The sequence below is a fragment of the Anneissia japonica genome, unplaced genomic scaffold (genome assembly GCF_011630105.1).
Source record: "Anneissia japonica isolate Jap-2015-1 unplaced genomic scaffold, ASM1163010v1 scaffold288051_len111034_cov203, whole genome shotgun sequence".
Classification (NCBI taxonomy): domain Eukaryota; kingdom Metazoa; phylum Echinodermata; class Crinoidea; order Comatulida; family Comatulidae; genus Anneissia; species Anneissia japonica.
In genome coordinates, this window is record NW_022703443.1 from 41,851 (window position 1) to 59,182 (window position 17,332).

At 35.6% G+C, this 17,332-nt stretch overlaps 1 protein-coding gene across 2 annotated transcripts in view; it reads left to right on the forward strand.

The window, feature by feature from the left end:
• The first annotated feature begins 1,373 nt into the window (after positions 1–1,373).
• LOC117104459 (transformation/transcription domain-associated protein-like) overlaps positions 1,374–17,332 on the forward strand; it is a 55,412-nt gene continuing 39,453 nt past the window's right edge. For both annotated transcript variants that reach the window (XM_033245307.1, XM_033245308.1), the window contains exons 1-16: positions 1,374–1,538; positions 5,150–5,279; positions 7,341–7,501; positions 8,172–8,360; positions 10,149–10,277; positions 10,724–10,890; positions 11,731–11,827; positions 12,521–12,659; positions 12,776–12,854; positions 13,645–13,849; positions 14,353–14,444; positions 14,568–14,986; positions 15,370–15,447; positions 15,781–15,908; positions 16,426–16,615; positions 16,985–17,079. In XM_033245307.1, the coding sequence (XP_033101198.1) occupies positions 5,177–5,279; positions 7,341–7,501; positions 8,172–8,360; positions 10,149–10,277; positions 10,724–10,890; positions 11,731–11,827; positions 12,521–12,659; positions 12,776–12,854; positions 13,645–13,849; positions 14,353–14,444; positions 14,568–14,986; positions 15,370–15,447; positions 15,781–15,908; positions 16,426–16,615; positions 16,985–17,079 (2,271 nt within the window). In that variant the 5' untranslated portion in view covers positions 1,374–1,538; positions 5,150–5,176. The remainder of the gene's footprint in view (positions 1,539–5,149; positions 5,280–7,340; positions 7,502–8,171; positions 8,361–10,148; positions 10,278–10,723; positions 10,891–11,730; positions 11,828–12,520; positions 12,660–12,775; positions 12,855–13,644; positions 13,850–14,352; positions 14,445–14,567; positions 14,987–15,369; positions 15,448–15,780; positions 15,909–16,425; positions 16,616–16,984; positions 17,080–17,332) is intronic.

The window sequence follows — 17,332 nt, forward strand, 5'->3', positions numbered from 1 at the left end:
GCGTAAGAATGAATTTAGTAAAGGCAATGATATCATTAATATGTTCGGCTGGCACACATTGTTTAGAAAGGAAATTATTAAGTGCTTGAATACCTTCTTCATGAGGGATGTTAGTATAGAGCGAAGTGACGTCCATAGTGACTAGGATAGATCGGTTAGGTATATTAGTTATATTATCAAGGATTCTAAGAAAGTGCGTAGTGTCTTGGATGTAGCTAGAGATATTAGGGAGGAAGGGGTTGATAATGGAATCAACAAGGCCAGACAGATTTTCAGTGAGGGTACCTATGCAGGAAACGATCGGTCTACCAGGGGGAATGGTATTGAGCTGTTTGGATTAAAAAATTTAATTAAAAATTTCAATAGGCTTAAGTGCGCTGACATTGTAGTTAGTATTAGACAGTGATTTTAATTTATTATCAATAAGTTTAGGCAGTTTGTGGATTTTCGGGAGGGTATAAAACAAGCCAGGCTTGGGATTAGATGGGATAAGATTAACAATATCAGATTGATTATAAAATTCTAATTCATTGATAACAACACTAAGATCGTCTCTATCATAATGGTAGGATCAGCAGTGAGAAGTTCATAAAATTCCTGGTTTCCAAGTTGAGACTCAGCCTCCTTTTTATAGTCAAATTTATTAAGGATGGTGACGCAGCCTCCTTTATCCGCTTGTCCGATAATGATATCAGGGTTGGACTTGAGTTCACTGATGGCTTTGCGTTGGGGTACTGGTAAATTGTGAGATGGTTTAGAATTCATGTTATTATTGATGAATTGATCCAAATGCATTTTAGCATTATTAACGAACGAATCGATAAAAACATTTCTTCCCTTTGGTGGGTTCCATTCTGTGTGTAGCTTCTTTTTTCGGTCATGTTGAATAGATATAGGATTTGGTTTATTGGTGGGGTTAATATTGTCTGTCTTGTTGCCAAAGAATTCCTTTAGGGTAACTCTGCGAGTGAACTGATGTAAATCAGCACATAAATTGACTGGATGAGGCTTGTTGGTAGGGCAGAAAGATAGGCCTTTCAATAGAACAGACTCTGTCTCTTATACACATCTAGATGTGTATAAGAGACAGGGGTTGTCTTTTGAGAGACAGCTTTTGCTCCCATGTACCAACAAACGAACAACTCTACGCCCTCAGCGAAAAAAACTTTGTTTGTACGAGACTAAACAATTTCAGTTACAGAAATTTATATTTCAACGTTTTACAATATCTTTATTTAGAATATTAAATACATAAATAATTAAAGCTGATGAGTTTTAATTAATTTATTCTAATGACTTTTTTGTATTTATAGTTTTACTGTACGTACAATTATTACATAATTTCTCTGATAACACACCTCCAATATTGAAGGTGTACCACACTGTGGCGATCTGCTGCTGTCTGTACGCGACGCGACGCTGAGTTCAGTATGGCGAATTTAGAGTCATTTGTCGTTAATTTGTTGTAGCAGTTGGAGGCCTAGTTTGTAACTTCAGCAGAGATATCACAAAGATAAATGTGCAACTCCAGTAACTCGGTATGAAATTATATTTCATATAGTAGGGCTGCCTATCCATGTTCTCATCATAGGCCTAGGCTAGCTCCTTTGGCCTAGGAATAGGATAGGCCCTAGGCGGCCCATATAGGCCTAGTGCGAATCGTACTTCGTAGGCAGGCCTTCAGGCTCCTACACCTGGCCTAGCTATGCTAGGCCCTTAGTTAGGCTAGGCCAGGTCCTTGTTTTTCAATTAGGCCACGAGAATGAAAATTGTAGGTTTGCGTCCGAAAAATTTTGAAAACACATGAGGCATTTTTTCATTTTTCATTATTCATTATTTTTTTTATAAATGCTGTCCACAAGCCGCGGCATTGGTAATTTTACATTTATTCCCAAGAAACAATGCTTACAGTCATAAATTGTTATTATATCTCTATGTAAAATGTACACTAGCCTATAAAACAGATCCTTTTCTACATTTAAGACCTCTTTAAACATATGAGATTTCCTATTGGTCAGAAAGATCGATTTGACCTGTAAATGACCTCAGCAGTGATCGGCAATCATGGTGCGATGTGGCCAGTCCTGCCTTCGCTCAGTGTTCACGACAAGTGATCAGTGATGAATAGATCGTTTTTTTACGACTTAGAAAGTCCGTTTTTTAAAACGAAGTATAATTTTTTTTCAAAATAATGAACTTTTCAAAATAATAACAATTTTCGTGCGGTAGCTTTTTAGGCATGCGGGCGGTGGACGCAAACCTACAACTTTCATTCCCGTGGCCTTATGTTAAGGACATTTTAAAACAGATTTTTTTTTTTTTTTAATTTGTATTATTTAGGGCGTACAATTCAATTCCTTATTTAATTAACTTTTTTAATTCAATAATCAATATCTTATTGATTATTTTTGTTGGTTATAGGCTTAGGGCCCACAGTAGGTAGGCCTGGGTATTGTTGTTTATACAGTTGTTAATGTGTAATTTATATTAATTATATATTACCAGACTTTATAGTAAGGCCTGTAACAACCGATAATGTAAAACGACGCATAAGAAAAAAAATTTTAACGCATAACGTAAAAAGATTTGACGCTTAATGTAAAAAAATAACACATAATGTAAAAAAATTTGCTTATGCATTTATGTAAAAACTTTTGACGCATAAATGCAAAAACATTTTCTAACGCATAATGTAAAAACCTATCAACGCATACCCTGTAATTGAAAAAACAAGTCTTCTCCATTCCTCACGCCTGTTACTTTAACCTAGTGTCATCAATGATGCCTGCTTGTCGGATGTTGTAAGTGCGACTTAACGGTTCACCTGTATCTCAGAGCTTCTTCTTGGACAAATTGTAAAAAATTACTACTAAATGTACCTCCACGCCCATTGACGCTAGCTAAATTCATCGGGGAAAAGCACGATGGAAACGATAGAAACACGTAAGTCATAATGATCGATGTATGGCATAAAACCAAGACAGCGATATGTACACCTTGTTTAAGCTAAGGTCACACTAGGATAAACGCAGGTTTCAATATTACGGAAGACCGTTTGTATTAAACGTGGAAAAAACAAAGGAGAATATTAGACATTCGGATAGATGATGTGGGTCATATTTATTTCTCTTCAAAATTCCACAATTTTCTCTGTCAGTTACTACATGTACACAGGATGTTTTGGAGAAACTTATTCAAATTTAAATAAAAAACGAAATATTATCCACACCATCTATCTGAACCTTAAGTTTCATATCTTCTACTACACAAGACATACTAGTGACCATTTAAATATGATGATCATCATATTAATAGTAATAATAATAATAATAATTAATAATAATAATACTCCTCTGGATGTTGTTGACGTTGTTGTTTCTCAACTACAGTAATTCTGTGTAAGGCCTATGTGTAATTAGTGTACTGAATGCTGGATGGATGAATCATTGAGAAGAGAGCGAAAGCCTTAATAAATATAGCTGGATTTCCATAGACCATATGATGCACTCGATGGTCTTTTCAACACAGTAAAACGGTCATTGAATAAAACTATTCACAAAAGAACAAACAACTTTTGCTACGAAATCTCTACTTCGGCTTACTTACCAGAATGCAAAATCTGGTAATTCTGTAATTAAATGACCAACGCTCGGCATGCGCAGGGCAAAAATGCAAATGATGTTCCGCTTAAAAAAGTAGTTCCCATTCCTATTTGTGTCTGTGGCTTAGGCCGCTGGCTCATACCAACATAATTACATTACATAGGTTCGACGTCATTTTATTAATTATTTTCATAGGCCTAGGCTATAGTCTACTACTTTACCACTACTCTACTTACTACTACATATAGCTAACTACTAGGCATAGGCCCTAGGCTAGGCCTAGTGGTACGTGCTACGATCTAGGCTACAACAACGCTGACGTAACACATGATGATATAGGCCTTTGCAAACTATAGTATTTTGTGTAAGTATGATGTTTAGTAAATACTAACAGCTGCTAACCTAGTGTATCTACAGTAATACGTTTGACCAAACAATTAAAATCCTATAAATTATTTACATCAAAACTAAAGATGAAAATATATTTTATCATAGTCAATAGAAAAAAAAAATCGATAGCGATTCGACATCTATTCGACGGTCATTCGATAGCAGAACGATGTCGAACAGGGCCCGGAAAGAGGTCAATGCCTGATTTGTCGAACCGTATAAAACTCTCTCTAATAGTGTAATAAACAATCAAAAACAGTTTATTCTATATTTGTTTATTGCAAAACAACAAAGGATCCGAGAGTAATATGCAAGGACGCCCACTTCTTAGCTATTGTTCTAGTTCTTATCAGGTGTGAAGATAAGGCCCTTAGCAACAGTGCAGTAGGTAATTAGCATATTCTCAGTTAGACACTAGAAAGACGTCTAATAGACGTCGAAATTTGATGCGTTTTTCCACCGGGGACTCTGAAGGTAACAGGAAACCAAACTTCAACTGTGTATCCGATGAGAAAGAAATATATCAAAAACAAAACAAAATAAATAACAGGATGCAAACTTTTTCCTCGACTCCATGCTGGGAGTGTGTGACGATGTGTGGCCTCTGGACAAGGTTCAAAATAGAAACTTGTTTTCTTTTTATGGATAAAAAGACCCAAGATGTTTGCTTTTTGGGGGAAAAACCAAGAGTTTTTGTTTGTTAAAACTAAGTATTTGGATAGAAAAGTGAGGTTTTTGTGCAATAAGCACAACAAATCATACTTTTTATCGTAAAATGCCAAGTTTTTACATTATGCGTTGATAGGTTTTTACATTATACGTTAGAAAATGTTTTTACATTATGCGTCAAATTCCACACTTTGGATGTTTTTTACATTATGCGTTGGTTTTTACATTATGAGTTATTTTTTTACATTAAGCCTCAAACCTTTTTACATTATGCGTTAATCATTTTTTTTTTTACATTATGCGTCGATTTTACATTAGCAGTTGTTACAAGGCCTGTGCAGGGAATATAGCAACCAAGCAATTAAAAAACTCTACAGTATGAGGAGTGTTTTCTTGAGTGATTGCACTCTGAAAGATCTTGTTAGCTTGTTCTGTTATCCAAAGTGTTGAATTTGTTATTAATTATTAACATTGGCTGTAATTTACAGGTTGATTGATGTTTGCATGTGTTCAAGATGCCCCTGCCAGTGCAGTCTACCACCCAGTCAACAGATGCTGTCACAACGATTAATAAGTACAGACAATATGTAACAATACTAGCAGATCCGTCAAGCCATAGTAAGAATTCTTTAGTCAAGTATTTTCGAAGGTGTTTTCGGAACAACCAACACATGTGTTTAGACCCATACAAATGATTAGATAGGCCTAGATTAGTACCCTAATTGGAAAAATGATTCCAAAGGCTATGCTGTATTTTTTATTTTTACTCGAACCAATATTGTATTCTACAGCAAACAAATTTAAGTACTGTACCTGTACATTTAAACTCACCCACGAAAAACCTCCTTTGGCGGCCTTTCACTGTGAGGTACTGGGGCGGGTCCAGATATCTACATTAGGGGGTCACAAAATTGTTGGCTCAAGTCTCTCAAAAGATGGGAGGGTGACAAGGCAGAAGGCAGTTCTCCAAGTCATTTTATCCTGTTGAAATAATTGATGCGGGAAAAATTTTTTTTTTTTATTCTCTCTCGTCAATATTTTCCGAATTTTTGACGTGGGTAGAAGTGATAATCTAATAAATTTTTCTATTTACCCTAATTAGACATAAGCACAAAACTTAAAATCCAATTTTTTTTTCCATGGCAAAACAACTTAACTACAAGATGCAGTAAGATTACGGGGCAAAACAACATATTTACGATGAAGGAAAAATCAAATGGTTATTGATGTTTTATGTCAATAATCTTAACAGCAATGTATGAACAAGCTAGGTAATGCATATTATTGCCACAAATTTGATAAATTCCAAAAGTATTTCTTACAATACTTGCAACAATACCGTGCCTGACATGTTTCTGAGGCAAAACAACGTATTTGTAATTATCGCTAATACAGTATCTTTGCAAGAAACAAATGCTTGTAATTAAAATTTTGCATATACTCACAATGTAGATATACAATCCTGCAAAATTTGAAAAGGGTACAACAATTTATTGCAAAGTTCCGAACATGCAAACTTTAACTCTGTTTTTCCTCAAACGTGCACATTTCAAGTTGCGTTGTTTTGCCACGGAACGGCCGCATTAACCCAACATCTGTAATGGCTAAAAAGCACTCTAATATGTTAAGGATGGTTGGGGGAGGGGGTCCGGATGTCAATGAGCATTATCCGCTATGCTTCCGCCCAGGATTATCCTTGACGCCCAGAGTGGTCAAATGCTGCAAACTGTATTACCATACACTAACACAGTACCTGACGTGTTATCGTACCAAATACTAGCAAAAGAAAAATTTACCTCCAGGTAACTGATGTCTTAACCACTAGACCACCGAGCTTGCTCTTGGTGACTAGTGATGAATCCAATCCCATAGTAGCAGCAGGTACTGCAAGTGCTATAAAGATATGAATTTGCGTCAGGAAAATATCATACAGTAGGAGTGATGTTTTGCCCTACCTGGCGTGTCATCGTACCGAATACTCAGTACGTCCCCAAATACTAGCGAAAAAAGCCTGATTACCTTTCAAATGAAGAAGAACATGAGCCAATAATAATTTTGTTTAATGAGCAGGTAGGATAGGCCTACTGATATACAACATGGATTACACAATACATGCTAAAATGTTGCGTTGGATGTAGGTATTCCTTATTTGTCACGAACTGACTTATTTTAGTGACTAACATGGTCACTTTTACAGTATATTTGAATCCATTGTTTAGTGAACATATACACGTTTGTAACAGTCGCACTCACTGAAGTAGTACGTTCCACTTAACCTACTACATACTGAATACTATGCTGCTCTTTTCACTGTACTGTACTAACATAATTTCAATAATGAATTCTCACACGTGTTGCTTTTTTAGCGTGACAATCCTTGTCCAATATTGTCCATAAACTTTAAAGGCTGAATTCTCAAATATTGTTCTTCAAACAGCTGTATGTTGGAACTACTGTTACTTCATAACAAAATGTCGGATTTAGATGATTTTTTTTAACCATTTTTTAGCTCTAACGTTACTGTTTAACCCTGTATTGATAACTAAAAATTGGTTTTTGCGACGAGTGACTTGCTTGGTTTGTCTTTGCCATATTTGATGGTTATTGGTAAAAATTATATGTTACCATGTAATGTTATAAGTATAGTGTTGATGGCATATTTTTTATGCATATTTATAGCGGCTGAAGCCAGGTTAAAGGCGGCTCAGGAGATTAGTGAGAATTTTGAAGTCATTATATCCTCCCCTCATTACCCAACATTCCTGGAAACGGCCATCCCACGATTCGTCAGGGTACTGAAGGATGAGAGCCCGGTGTTTATTGCTGAGTCACAAATACAGGTGAGCATAGGAATGTTCTATTTTCAATTTTGTATTGAGCAGTTTAGCACAGAGGTTGCAGGTCTGCTTCTGAAACTTGAGGTAGGAGGTTCAATCCCTTGCTGTGCATTTCGCTTGTGTCGGCAAGGCACTTTATCTACAGTTGTCTCTCTCCCCGCCTGCTCTCTCCACCCAGAAGTACAAGTAGGTACCTGGTAGGTTCAAACACAAAATATGCTGATTATAGCTACAATATTACAGTAATATGGAATTCTCCCCATGGAGCTGAGTATGTGTTCCATATTCGCTTGATCCAATGACCTGGGGTAGTAATATGAAGCATTTAGAGGCTGTATTGGTCTAACATACTATATTATTATTAGAAGTATTAAATATTTAACATTTTTAATACTTTTACAGTACTTGATCGAATTAATGTATATTTTGACACTTTATATTGTCACTGTAAAGAATATATACTGTGGAATGTACAGTAAGTAAAACAGTCGTATCTAAAGTTAGTGCTGCTTTATTCTGGCAAAACTGGTAGAACTTAAATAACTAACTTTTTAATCATTTTTTTATCACATAATATTTTGTCAGCAGTCAGTGCTGGTATTCCTAGTTGTGTAGTATAGGAATTTATATATCAAAACAAAGTTTCAACTAATTATTTGATGCACTTTTTCAGCAACTCAGAAAACTTCTTCTGGAAATCATCCATCGAATTCCTACAAATGATCACCTGCGAGTCTATGTCCCTCAGGTTTTGGAGCTCATGTTTTTTTTACTTGACCGTGAAAATGAGGAGAACGTTTTAGTGTGCTTGCGTGTTATTATTGAACTTCATAAACAATTTAGACCTCATATGGCACCAGAGGTAAGTCCCACCTAATACCCATTGGCAGTTTTCTCTCACTCCACCCAGTGTTAAAAATTGGGTTTTCAGGTTAAACATTATGAAATACTCAATTAATAGGAGCTAAATTAGTGCTCTAAGCCTCCAGGAAATTTTTCAGGCAATCATCATCATCATCATCATTTATTTAAGTCAGTTTTCTTCCCTCTTCCAAGGGGTTACTGACTGTCACTCGTTCCATGCAGCTACACCATCTCTCCACTTCTTCCTGTCTTGTGCATCATACTCCTCCAAACCAATATTTGCACTTTCTTTCTTCACCATATCTTTCCACGTCACCTTTGGCCGCCCCCTTACTCTTCTACCTTCAACTTCTAGATGCCAGGCTCTTTTTACTGGATCACCTTGGTCTTTTCTTAGCACATGACCCATCCATCTCAAGCAACTCCTCATAACAACCTCCACAATTGTTTCACTTAGACCTAGACGTTCCACAAGCTCCTTTGTGTTCCTTCTCTCTGCCAGCTTAACACCACACATTTTTCTTATCATTGCTCTTTCTGTTCTTCTCAAAATTCCCTCTTCAGTTGTCTTTATGTTCCATGTTTCGGCACCATACACCATTGCTGATCTTACACAGGCTTTATAAATCCTACCCTTTATTCCCAATGAGAACCTTCTGCCACACAGTACCATGGCCAACTCATTGAACTTAGACCATCCAACCCTACTTCTCCATGCCACCGCAATTTCACAACCGCCTCCACTATTAAGTGTATCACCAAGATAACAAAAACGGTCCACTCTCCCAATCTCCTGCATTTGTTGTTCCACCACCTGGTCTTCAGCCTCATTACTCTTGTCTCTCTTACACTTCTTGCAATTAAAGCTCTCCGCCATTTTACTAGACACTTTCTTGACTCCAGCACATCTTGCATGAATCCACTTCTCACATGGTCCGCACTTAATGGAGTTGCTCATAACTCTTTTCCCGCATACACCACATGGGTTTATTTTGGCCTTTTCTACCACCTGTATACCACCACTGGCTTCCAGCACTTTTGTCTTTACCACATTAACTTTCAGGCCTCTACTTTTAAAAGGCCTCTTTCCACTTCCTGAAATCTTGCTCTAGCTGATCCATAGACTCAGGCATCAACACCAGGTCATCTGCATATAATAGATTCCACAATGTATCTTTCTTTACTGCTTCTGTCAGGACATCAATTACTGTTGCGAACAACAGTGGTGACAAGACTGAACCCTGGTGAAGACCTACTCCCACGCTAAAACTCTCTGAGAAGTCATTACCACATTTGATTTTTGTGTGAGCTTCTTCATACAGTACCATGACATATTTCACCAGACCTTCTGGAACCATTCTTTTACGTAATGCCCAAGCGATAACAGAACGTGGTATTCTATCAAAAGCTTTCTCCAGATCTACGAAACACATAAACAGTTTCTTCCTTTTATCATGATGACATTCCTGCATCCTTCTCACAATGAAGATAGCATCTACTGCACCCTTTCCTGGCATAAAACCAAACTGCATATCATCAATTTTGATAATATCTCGCAATCTCCTCTCCAAAACTCGTTCTATCACCTTCATACCCTGCTCCAATAGTTTTACCCCACGATATGAACCACAATCCATCACACTTCCTTTTCCCTTATAGATTGGTATTAAGATGCTTAGCTTCCAATCATCCGGCATACTAGCACCTTTTGTTTGCTATTCTATTAATCATTGTTTATTTATTTAATGTTCAGTGTTTAATTACTTATCCTGATTTGTTTGTGTAGAAAACATTAGAAGGATTGCCAATCTCCCCAACTCCTGATGCTCTGAACATTCAATTGTACGTTGAGAGACCCGGCTTTGCCACTCAAGTAGTCATCACAATCAACCAATCAGATGGCTCCAAGGTTCAGGTATTACAACATTGTCATCTACTCCCTCCCTTCCCCTTTGTCTGCAAAACTTGACCATGAATTGCCAGTCGGTAAACTTGGTCACTATGCTGCCTGAAAGCTAAGTTGAACATAAAAACTACATTGAATTCAACATTTTAATGTAGATTTTTAGATGTCCATGAGTTCTGCTTGGCCTAAATGGTTGTAATATTTATCCATACAGAAACATGTATTGAATTCCGTAAATATCTCTCAAAAAGATGGTCTGCTATTACCCTTGTTTGTATTGTAGGTAAATGCTGCAGTACACAGAAATAGCAAACATGAATTGTATCTTAGATTTTATAGTTAAACAGACACACAGTGTTAAACTTCATTATAAATAAATGAGCTATACTGCTCTCTTACCACACCAGGTTTCTTGACTCCTCAGTGAAATGAAAACTTCTGCTTTTACCTTCCAGCAAACAATACTGCCACGGGGTATAAACTCCTTGAAAGTATTGGCAGAATATCCCATCATTGTAGTGCTTATGTATCAGCTTTATAAACAAACTGTACACAGTGTTGTTGCAGAGTTCATTCCCCTGATCATGAACACCATAGTCCTACAACCAAGTCAACAAGCAAGGTATTTTATATTTATTTTAAAATTGAGCGTTTACTATTTTGTCGCTACTAATGTTTCATATTTGTAACAAGCTTGTTTTTGATGTGCCATCATGAGAGCTTCCCTAAAAAATATACATCTTAATTTTCATATGTATAAAGCTAATCAATGAATCTGCAAAATTCACAATAATAATAAGACTTATAAAGCGCACAAATCAACTGCAGTAGTGCTTAAGGCACTACAGAAGGAAGAACCAAAACCTACCAGAAAGGAAATGCCACACACATCACTGTACTGTTTACAGGCAATTTAAGGCACATGGGCTGTCCTATTCATAAATCACAGGTGCTCAAGTAAGGTCAAATAAAAAAAAATTATTGTGTTGGCCACGCTCGACCGAGTCAGCATGTTAGTTTTTTTTTTTTTAATGAAGGCCAATTTTGTGACGATAGGCAATGAGACAGTGTTATGCAATAGTTTTGCTCTTCAATATAGATATTAAATTGTTTTTTGTTGTATTTTAGTGTATTTTCTACCTTTTAGGCATAAACAATTTTTGGTTAAAAAAAAAATAAAATTTTAAAAAAGAGACATTTCCTACCGACCTACCCATTTTGGGAATTTTTCCAAAACGTGGCCAACACAAGAATTTTTTTTTTATTGGCCTAATGGGGATATCTGACTAAACAAATTAACTTTACATGCAAAACAAACAAGGAAACTAGAAACTGCAAAAGCAGCAGACAGCAGATGTGTCTTGAGAGCGCTTTTAAACAAGGCAGTAGACAGGCACAAGCCAATGTTAAATGGCAGTTTATTCCATATGGAATGATTTTATCTTACATTCTTTGCTACTAGATCTTCGGCCCATTTCAACAAGGAAATGTATGTTGATTTTGTCGCAGCCCAAATCAAGACACTATCATTCCTAGCCTACATTATCAAGATATACCAAGTAAGTAGAACCAAGATCGTAATCATGGTCTCCCTCCAATAAAATACCCCTGCAATTAATGACCACTTCCAAATAAAGACCACTTTTCTTCGGTAAAATTAACAAATGTCTTTTATCTTCATTATTCTGATGGCGTTTTGCATCTGGAGAAATAATAGAATCGATGATAGCCCTACCTGACGTGTTATAGTACTAAATGCTCAATACGTTCCCAAATACTTGCGAAACAAGTGATTCATTTGGGAATCGAACCTACGACTTTCAGATAACTAGTCTGGTTTCTTTAACCACTCGGCCACCGAGCTTGTGCTTGGTGGTTATTAATAAATCCAATCCCCAAGTAGCAGCAAGTACTGCAATGCTGTTTCAACATTGCCCTAGTGAGATTTAGTGAGATGGCATTTTATTTGTTATTAGAGACCAAAGCTGTTAAAGACCACAGAAATCCCAATCCCAAAAGGGGTCTTTAATTGGGAGGGAGCCCGGTTTTGTTACACTCCATGAATATTTGCTTTCCGAAGAAAGTAAAATTAACTTGTAGAAGATATTCACCTGTACTCCTTATCTTTGAGTAAATGTAAAATTTTCAGACAGACACAGTCTATATGTTGTGGATGTATTTAGTACCTGTAAGTGAGGGCCTGTATTGACCCTTTTCAGTTTCTCATAATTTTTTTTTTTTAATTTCTGTAGGAATTGGTGAATTCTTGTGCTCCGCAAATGGTGAAAGGAATCCTGGGATTGTTTCAACATTGCCCGAGTGAGGTTGCCCATTTAAGGAAAGAGCTTCTGATAGCAGTGCGGCACATTCTGGCAACCGATCTTCGTAACAGTGCGTTATATCTTAAATCTGATGAGTGATGTAAACATTTTTGTAAACACAGTTTTTTTAAATGTTAATATTATTCAGGGTAATGGAACAAAACTTTTTTTTTATTTATTTGATAGGATTTGTCCCTTCAATTGATAAATTGTTTGAAGAGAGTGTGTTGGTTGGAAGTGGATGGACTAGCAAAGAGTCTCTCCGGTAGGTGTACATATAAAATCTTGTTAGGTATTAGTGTTTATTACACACCTAAATAGATCCCTGCCATTTGATTGGTAGATGTCATATCACATGACATTCATCATGACAGTCATCATGGAAATTTAGTTCCACTGTGCATTTTCTTTCCATCAATTTTTGCCCATTGCACGTCACCTAGGATATGATATGACTTCAACCTAATACAATCTTTTGATTGGTTAAAAAGATGCTAGACTGTTCCATTTGGAAAAAGGGTAGATTTTTTCCTAAAATATCAAATTACAAGAATCTATATTCAGAAAAAAATTTAGGTTTTTTTTAATAAGATATCAAATGACAAGAATCTATATTATGTGTATTATAAAACAAATAATGAATGCTTTTTATTCACGCAAAGGAAAAAAAAATTTTGGCTTAGCCTTGTCGAATGGAACAGTCAATCTTTCATCTCATGAAAATATTCTTCCCATTGCACTCATAAACATTTATTATTTGTGTACTATTGCACAGTGTTCACCACATTAGCTACATTTTTTGGCATATATTCACTGAGACATTTTATTCAACATTCATGGTTTGCTGTCATGTACATGGCTTAACAAACGGTAACTGAATTCGCTAATTTGTCAGTGTATGTTCCACAATAATGTTTTGAAGTAGTATACAAATTCAACATGGTTTGCTGTGAAGTAGAGAATTCTATTTCCCAAGGTGTTGGATGATTGGGAGGTAGGAAGGAAATGAGTGCTTTGAATACCCACTAGTTATTATTACACATGTTGTTTTTTAGGCCTCTTGCTTATAGCACTTTGGCGGATCTCGTACATCATGTCCGTCAGCATCTTCCACTGCAACACCTATCCCTAGCTGTGCATCTGTTCTCCAAGAATGTTCACGATGAGTCACTGCCGTGTAGTATACAGACAATGTCCTGTAAGCTACTCTTAAACCTAGTGGATTGTATCCGGACCAAGTCCGAACAAGAACACGGCAATGTAGGTTTATTTGATGACACATTTGAATTTTTTATTTAGCATTGCTGGCAGATTACAATGTGTTTGTGTATTACTGTAAAATTATTAACCAAAAATAATGATTTAAACTTTTCTATGTGGTACAAATAACTCAAGCAATAAATAGGTTCATATGTTCTATACTATGACAAAATCATAGTAGTGGTGATATAGTAGTAATGATCTGTGGCGTATTTAGTGTTGCAGAGGGGCATTTCACGCCCAAAAGCTCACACCTTCCAAGTCGCCACCCCACTGGAAATGCTCAAAGCAAAATAAAATTATACTCAAGTAGTTAAAAATCACCTTATAATACCTTATTTTGTGAACAAGTTCCTCTAACTTCACCTGTGCGCCCCATCGCCCTCTCCCATTTTTAGTTCCTTAATAATGGTGATAATAGTAATATGGAAGTGATTTTTTTTTTAATGATTAATGGTAGTGGTAATAATAATTAAATGTTAATATATTTATCTTATTTTTAGGGAAGAGAAATCTTGATGAGGATGTTGGAAGTATTTGTGCTCAAATTTCACACCATTGCCAAAAATCAACTACCTCCTATTTTTAAGAAAGTGTAAGTACAAGAGTATATTCAAAATACTTCATATTAATGCAGATAAATTGTACAAAAAACATTTATCTCTATTTAAGTCTTCAATATACAATACAAATATATACGTTTTCTATCATATTTCAGAAGAAGTCAGGCAAACAGTTCCAGTACGACAGAAAAAACTGTTAACTTATCGTTAGGGGTGACATCTACTCAAGGAACCTCATCAGAATCAAACTCAACCACTGTTGTTGTGCCGTCAACTCCCTCTTCGACTGCTCCTCCCACTCCGGGACTACCTCAGTCAAACCTCTTCCAGTCTACATCAGGTGGTAATGGTGCAACCACTCCAGGTGTAACTGTCCCAGGTACGCCGTTGCTTGGAAGCGATAAAGATAAAGATAAGGAAATCAAAGAGGAGGTGAAACCAAAGACATACTTACCAACAAATTCAGCACAACACAACAACTACACTGTGACAGACTGTCGCAATCTAGTGAAGACGGTCATCTGTGGGGTCAAGACAATCACATGGGGTGTCAGCTCTTGCAAATCTGGAGGAGGTCAGTTTTCTAATATGATTGATAAGAGAGAATACAGTGATACTGGCATCTGCCTATTCTACATATGAATATGAATATTATAGACCCAAATAAAGACAGCAACTACAATAGTTATATTGGGTATCATTGTTTATTGTAGTGGTTGTTTTAAAGTAATTTTTAGTTATATTATCATGATACCAAGATATTTATAACAACAATATAAAAAATAGTATAATCATTTTGTTATTTTTGCATATTTTTGGATTTCCCAAGAGAACCAAAACTCAAGATAATGATAATATTATAGTTGTATTAATAGATACTATATATCAATATTAATTTACTTGTTATAAATTTCAAACTGCAAATAGAAAAAAATGACCATGCAAATTTTCTTTCAGCTGAAACCAGTTTTGCAGCTCAAAATAAACAATTCCACCCAAAAGAAACAGCAGTGTTTGTCAAGTTGGTGAAATATGGTACGGTCAATAATCCTACTAGGATATTTTTAGTAAATGAAAAAAAATATAAATAATAAAGAAAAAAAGAGAAAAAAATTAAATAAAGAAAAGATTTATGATATTGATCATCTTATATGCAATTCAGTGTTTTACCAATATTTTTTTCAAATGACAGTATAGACTTAAAATTATAATACTAAATTCAAAATTCCCATATATACACAATACACATATATGTGTTGGATGATGGCTTTCGGTGTTGGATGAGTAGCCCCAATCATCCGAGCCCTCAGTAAGTAGAATTCACTACTTCACCTCAAACTACAATGTTGCATTTCTATATTATTATAGCACTACAGGCACTTGATATATATCAGATTCAAGTGTCAGCTACAGGTCAGCTAGGAGTGAGGCCAGCTAACACACAAAGTGTGCGCTTAAAAGAAGAAAAGGAAGTCCTTGAACACTTCGCTGGGGTGGTATGTCTTTTTTCATATCTGTTATTTAATACATAATACTACATTTTGGTCATAAAAATGATAATAAAAAATTATTGAATTCTCTAATATATGAATAATAGATAGTGATAATGAATAATATTAATTAAACTTAACACTTGATGATGCCCTCACCTCGTATGCATTTTAGCAGTAGCATTGTCTGAAATACATTTTATGCTTGAGTAAATTGTAATTTTTATTTATTTTCTACTAAATTATATACTGAGTAATTATTATTATTCCTGATGATGCTTAAATAAAAGTGAAACAGAATAAAAATGGTGTTGCAAATTTTTGGAGTTACATTCATACTACTTAATAAATTATTACAAGTTAGACATAATGATATACGAAGGATTGAGAAAAATTGAACATTTACACTTGTATTAACAATACAAGCTTTGAGACATATTTAATAAGAACAGTCATGGTACAGTATTTAAAAAAAATGTAAGTTAATTGTATATAAAACCGCATTTCTTTTATTCTCTTTCAGTTCACCATGATGCATCCATTAACATTCAAGGAAATCTACACTACTACCATCGACTTTGTTGTAGAACGTATCCATCAGAACTTCCCGCTTCAGATTGTTGCCAATGCGTTTCTTGCAAATCCGACCACGTCTGCAACATTTGCGACGATTCTAGTGGAGTATCTGCTGAATAGATTAGAGGAAATGGGCAGTGAGTCATATAGAATTTTTTTTTTTTATATAAATATTATGAAGTTCATATCCACCACAAAAGAATAAGTTAAGGTATGATTAGATTATAATAAGAAATGTACTATAGCACTACAGTCCCAGATTCAAGTATCAGCTACAAATGTTTTTTTTTTACATTTGGCAAGTTATAGTTAGTAGGAAATCATGAGGTAGGTAGAGAAGTTCAAGGAGAAGGTCCGCGACTTACTGTATGTCCTCCCTTTAACTTGAGATACCATAAGATATAGGATTTTTATTGCCTTAAACTTTCAGATTGCCTGGGTTCATCACATGTTACAGCTATTCTATTTATAGTTCTTGATTCTCAGTTTTTGTTTTGTACCCTCAGCTAACTTGGAACGCTCCAACTTGTACTTGAAACTGTTCAAGCTTGTCTTTGGCTCAGTCTCTCTATTTGCTGCTGAAAATGAGCAGATGCTGAAGGTATGTTTAATACCAGATGTGATGTGTGTGTGTGTTGATTTGGTTTGATATTAGTGAATAAATTATATTATACAATATCTACTTGGACTACCTAGATCATTTTTCGAAAAATAATGGAATCGTCTAACCGCATGCATTAATTTAAATGAAAATCTTGATTACATGTTCACTATTAGTTCAGTAATTCACTGGAGGTGGTTTGGCACAGTGGAAATGGTTTGGTTTCCCAACATCGAGGTCAGGGATTCTATCC